The sequence below is a fragment of the Bubalus bubalis genome, chromosome 5 (genome assembly GCF_019923935.1).
Source record: "Bubalus bubalis isolate 160015118507 breed Murrah chromosome 5, NDDB_SH_1, whole genome shotgun sequence".
NCBI lineage: Eukaryota > Metazoa > Chordata > Mammalia > Artiodactyla > Bovidae > Bubalus > Bubalus bubalis.
The window spans coordinates 57,704,336-57,710,374 of NC_059161.1; the positions used below are offsets into that span (position 1 = coordinate 57,704,336).

Below are 6,039 nucleotides of genomic sequence, written 5' to 3' on the forward strand. Positions count from 1 at the left end.
TGTCTTTCACTATCTCACGGAGTTTGCTCAATCTGAGTCAGTGATGCCATCCAATCATCTCATCTTCTGTTGCCCCTTCTCTTCCTACCCTCAATCTTTCCCAGCATCAGTGTCTTTTCCAATGAGTCGGCTTGTCACATCATGGCCAATGTATTGAGGCTTCCGCTTCAGCACCTGTCCTTCAATTAATATTCAGCATTGATTTCCTTTAGGATTAAATGGTTTGATCTCCTTGCTGTCCAAGGGTCTCTCAAGAGTTTTCTCCAGCAACACAGCTCGAAAGCATTAATTCTTTGGCACTCACATCTGCACATGACTACTGGAAAAACTATACCTTTGACTATATGGGCCTTTATCAGCAAATTGATGTCTCTGATTTTTAATATGCTGATCATAGCTTTTCTTCCAAGGAGCAAGCATCTTTTGATTTCATGGCTGCAGTCACCATCCACCGTGATTTTGGAGCCCAAGATAATAAAGTCTGCCACTATTTCCATTTTTTCCCCTTCTATTTGCCATGAAGTGATGGGACCTGATGCCACGATCTTAGTTTTTTTGAATGCTGAGTTTTAAGCCAGCTTTTTCACTCTCCTCTTTCACTTAGCTATACTTACCCCAAATACCCCACAGCTTACCCCCCTGCTTCCTTGAGGACCTTACAGGAATGTCATCTTTTCAGTGAAGGGGGGATCCCAGATCAATTTAGTAAAACTGCACTTTGCCCAACTGACCTGCCCTATTAGTTTTCCCTTTCTTTTATTTTCTTTTAAAGTACTTATTATTACTATCTTTTAGTCAGTTTGGGTTGAGAAGAATTTCTATGTGTGTGTATACGTCTGTCTGTATGTGTGATTGTGTGTGTGGTGGGGGGGCGGGGGGGGGGTTCCCACACATACAACCAAGCAATTCTTGGACATCAGCAGAGTGTCTGAGAATTACCATAAATGGGGTGGCATAAATAGGAGAAATGTCTTTCTCACTATTCTACAGGCTGTGGAGTCCAAGATCAAGGGGCTGGCAAATTCAGTATCTGGTAAGGGCCACTTTCTGGTTCATAGACCCCCATTTTCCCCCACTGTAACCTCACATAGCATACGGGGACAAGGGAGCTCTCTGACCTAATCATCTCTCAAAGGCCCCACCTCCACACACCGTTAGAGATTAGGTTTCAACATATGATTTGCAGGGGGAGGGAGACAAATATTCAGTCTCTAGCAACTACCTACCATATTAAACATTTTACTTATCCTTCTGTGCCTTCCTGTTTAGATCACAAGCTCCATGAAGACAGGACTTATCCTTATTTTGTTCACTGCTATCCCCAGAGTCTAGACAATATCTGGCACATAACAGATGATCATTAATTATTTATTGAATAATATGATACTTATTAACATAAAATAAGTTCAAAGCAAATACCAGTGATGTTATTTTTCACATAGTACTAAAACTGTTCATTGCTGCTTTCTATTAAGACATTTTAGTTTATGTCAATGCAAATTTACATAATTGCTGTAACATTAGAATATACTCTTTTCCAAAGTGTATTTAAATAAACATTTTCCCTCACATCTTATAACCAAAATTATAAATTACCTTATTTAAAGCATGTCCAACATGAGGGTCACCATTTGCATAAGGAGGTCCATCATGAAGACAAAATTCAGTCTTCACTTTTCTTTCTCTTTGCCATGAATAAAGTTCTGAAAATCCACATTTCTATTTAAAAAGAACAATAATGTCTGCACATCACATAAACACATACACTTTAATCTTGCCATAAATAACACTAAGCACCAGTTTATTTCCTATCACATTCCAGTATCTTCAACTCTAAAACACAAGGTGAGTTTTCTAAAATGCACATCTTCCAATTAGAAAATAAGTTTAAGAATGTTTTATTAAAAAAAAAACTTCACCCCTTCTAATAACATAAAAAATAAATAAAATACACATCTGAGTACTTATCTTTTAAAACTTTTCAACAGTTACACTGCAGACTTCAGTTTAAAGTCTAAGCTCTGTATGAAGGTGTACAGGACCCTAAAAGGTTTGTGCTTAGTCTCTCAGTCATGTCGGACTCATTGCAACCCCATGGGGTGTAGCCTGCGAGGCTCCTCTGTCCATGGGACTGTCTAGCCAAGAATACTGCAGTGCGTTGCCATGCCCTCCTCGAGGGGATCTTCCCAACCCAGGGATTGAACGTGTGTCTCCTGCACTGGCAAGCAATTCTTCACCCCTGCACCATCTGGGAAGCCCTACAAAGGTTTAGTACCACAGAATTCTTGGTCATTGTCTCAGAACTCCATCCCCCTCCACTCCATGTTGAAGGACTTGTAGATCCCCCACCACACACACACACACACACACACACACACACACTTTCTCTCATATCTTATTCCTGCTATGCTCTGGCCTCAACACTTGCTACTCTCAGTCTGGAAAAACACTGATTGCAATCCCACTCCACTTCCCTCATCTTCTGTGTGACGTTGGCCAAGTTATTTTGCCTTTGTAGGCCTATTCCCTCATTAAAAAAAAAAAAAAAAAATTAATAATATTCAACCCACCAAGCTGGTGTGAAGATTACACAAGAAGACATCTGAAACTGTCACAATTCCAGAAATACAGAAGGTACTGGATGGAACACTTAAAAAACTAGATGGCCAAAACAGGCTTATGAGTCTAGAAGTCTGACAGCTGTCATAATAATATTTAAGCTAAGCATATTTCAGTTCAGTTCAGTCGCTCAGTCGTGTCCGACTCTTTGAGACCCCATGAATCGCATATATCCAAAATATCAGGGATTTTTAAAGACCCTAGAATTAAAACAAGTGAATTTCTGGCCTTAGAAAGTTCAGTTTAATACAGGAGACAGAAGCACAGGTGAGGAAGAGGACTGAGATCAAGTAACCACAGCTACTTGACCCTTCAAACAAGCCACCTTCCAACTAAGGACCTATTGATACCATAAAAGTGAACTTCAACTTCTTCTCAGGATCGCATTATTTATATGTGTACATATTAATTTACTTTAAACAAAATCACTGGAAAAGAGCCCAAATTCGACTAGTTTTGTATAAGCTAAAACTGGCATTTGTATTCCATCCATGCTATCTGAGCATAGCTGTTTCACCGTTGGACTTCCCTGGTGGCTCAGACGGTAGGTGGATGGCTCTGCCTACAATGCGGGAGACCCGGGTTAGCACTCCGGTCTGGAACCCGCCACCTCTAGTGGACTTGTCTAGAGGTTTCTGCACCTGTGTTTTCACCCAGTACAACCTGTGGGAAGTGCACGATTCCCACTGATCTGATCCCAACACCTCTGGCCCAAGAGGGCCTGGAGCCTGCGGCCGGGCCTGCCTTGCCCTGCCCTGCCCTGCCCTGGATGTGGGTGGCCCAGGCGTGGCTCCAGGGAGGGCCCGTGACCCCTCCCGAGGCCCCGCTCCCGGCCCCCGCGGAGCACAGGCCCGCCCGTACCTGCTGGATCTCCAGCTCCGTGTCGGGCTGCTGGCGGCCCAGCAGCTTCATGGGGAAGCTGGTCTGCGGCAGCAACACCGTGTCCCGATAGCTGCCATTACTCGAGTTCTGCGGCTGGTTACTGGCCCCGGTGACTGACCGCACCAAAAGGCTCCCAGTTGTCCCTCGCCAGCGAGGTCGACAAGGAAGGCGGGGTGGCACCCACAAATTCCAGGCCGCGGCCAGGGCCGCTGTCCCCGGGCCGCAAGGGCGCAGCCCCCAACGCATGGCGGGCCAGGCCAACCCCAGCGTCCGGGAAGGCGCCGGGGCCTCGGCTCCGGCCGGGCTTTGTGGGAACAGGGAGCCCAGAGTACGGAGGCGAGCCTTACGGGAGTGCGCACGCGCGCGGGGCGGGTAAGAGGCGAGGAGCGCAACGCGGGCCGGGGAGCGATCCACATCCGGATCTTGGCGGCAGCTCTCCCGACTACGAGGGCGGGAAGAGGTGTGGCCCGCGCCACAAGCTCACGTTTCAATCACGGCGCGTTCCATTTAAAGTTTATTTTATTTAATTCAGTATAACCAACATTACCACTTCAACATGTAATTAATATAAAATTATAAATGTAATATTTCACATTCTTTCTCTTCATTCCAGGTCTTAGAAAATTGCTATGTAATTTACACATATACCGTATCTCCATCCATTTGGACTGCAATTTGCCAATTCAGTTCAGTCGCTCAGTCATATCAGACTCTGCGACTCCATGGAAACTGCAGCACGCCAGGCTTCCCTGTCCATCACCAACTCCCAGAAATTGCTCAAACTCATGTCCATCCAGTCAGTGATGCCATCCAACCGTCTCAGCCTCTTGTCATCCCTTCTCTCGCCTTCAATGATCCCGCCTTCAATCAATGTTAACATCAGGATCTTTTCCAATGAGTCAGTTCTTCGCATCAGGTGCCCAAAGGATTGGAGCTTCAGCTTCAGCATCAGTCCTTCCAATGAATATTCAGGACTGATTTCCTTTAGGATTGACTGGTTGGATCTCCTTGCAGTCCAAGGGGACTCTCAAAAGTCTTCTCCAACACCGCAGATCAAAAGCATAAAGTCTTCACTGCTCAGCTTTCTTTATGGTCCATCTCTCACATCCATACACGACTACTGGAAAAACCATAGCCTTGACTAGATGGACCTTTGTTGGCAAAGTAATGTCTCTGCCTTATAATATGCTGTCTAGGTTGGTCATAGCTTTTCTTCCAAGCAAGCATTTTTTAATTTCATGGCTGCAGTCACCATCTGCAGTGATTTTGGAGACTAAGAAAATAAAATCTGTCATTATTTCCGCTGTTTCCCCATCTATTTGCCATGAAGTGATGGAACCGGAGGCCATGATCCTGGTTTTTTGAATGTTGAGTTTTAAGCCATCTTTTTCACTCTCCTCTTTCACTTTCATCAAGAGGATCTTCAAAAAAAAAAGAGCCTCTTCAGTTCCTCTTCAGTTTCTGCCATAAGGATGGTGTCATCTACATATCTGAGGTTATTGATATTTCTCCTGCCACACGATGGAATATTACTCAGCCTTAAAAAAGAATGACATTTTGCCATTTGCAGCAACAAGGATGAACTTGGGGGTCGTTATACTAAGCGAAATGTCAGAGAAAGACAAATATTGTGTGATATCATTTATATATAGAATCTAAAATATACAACAAACTAGTCAAAACAGAAAAGAAGCAGACATAAATATAGAAAAACTAGTGATGGGGGCAATATAGCAGTACAGAGAAAAATGTTATTATGGGATTATAAGAAACGGCATGAAATTTTTGAAAATTGTAAAGCACTATAGAACTTAATGAATCTTCCTTCAATTTAAAAAACTGAAAAGAAAATAAAGCATATGAAACTAGGGGGAAAAAAGCAAAGGCCTGAGCAGATGGCTGTGGAGTCTTTCAGTTTTTTTCTGTTTGAGCAATGAGACTGTGGTCATGGGTTATTTAATTTTAAAATGTTTAAAAATAAAGTATCTTTATTAATATGGATACCTTTAACAATGCAAACTCCCTGTTCCCTTTGATAATTTTTCTCACCCTGAATTTTACTCTGATAAAACAGTGGGTTTGGCTTTCTAATGAATCAGAAAATTTGTCTTTAAATGGATGAGTTTAAACAATTTACCTTTATTGTTGCAACTGAAACTTTGCTATTAACTCTGCCATATTATTTTATGCTGTCATATTCTAATCACGGTGCCATGCTTTTGAATACTGGAAAGAAAAAAAAAAACAAAACTGCTGTTTTCACCACAGGTCAGCTCTCCCGTGCACCAGAAATACAGCCTAAATAAGTACACAGACAATTTTTGTTTTGGCTTGTTTTAACTTTCAGCAGTGCAATAAAAATCGTAATTAGGTTGGGTTGTTTTTTTTTTTTTTTTTTTTTTCCGATGCCTCAAAAAAAAAAAAAAAAAAAAAAAAACTAATATGATATATTCTACCAGGAAGACAGAAAATCTTCCAGGACTTATCATCAGGCAAATGAAAGTCACAGGCACTTTTATGAATCTAGTAAGTGCTTAA

General features: G+C 42.5%; 1 protein-coding gene across 2 annotated transcripts in view; it reads right to left on the reverse strand.

Moving 5' to 3' along the window:
* Positions 1–3,862, reverse strand: part of IARS2 (isoleucyl-tRNA synthetase 2, mitochondrial) — a 44,319-nt gene extending 40,457 nt beyond the window's left edge. The window contains exons 1-2 of one of the 2 annotated variants that reach the window (XM_006055940.3): positions 3,481–3,862; positions 1,597–1,719 (exon numbers count right to left, since the gene is read on the reverse strand). In XM_006055940.3, coding sequence (XP_006056002.1) covers positions 1,597–1,719; positions 3,481–3,747 — 390 coding nt within the window. In that variant the 5' untranslated portion in view covers positions 3,748–3,862. The remainder of the gene's footprint in view (positions 1–1,596; positions 1,720–3,480) is intronic. The other variant, XM_044943174.1, reaches the window with a different exon arrangement.
* Positions 3,863–6,039: the final 2,177 nt, after the last annotated feature.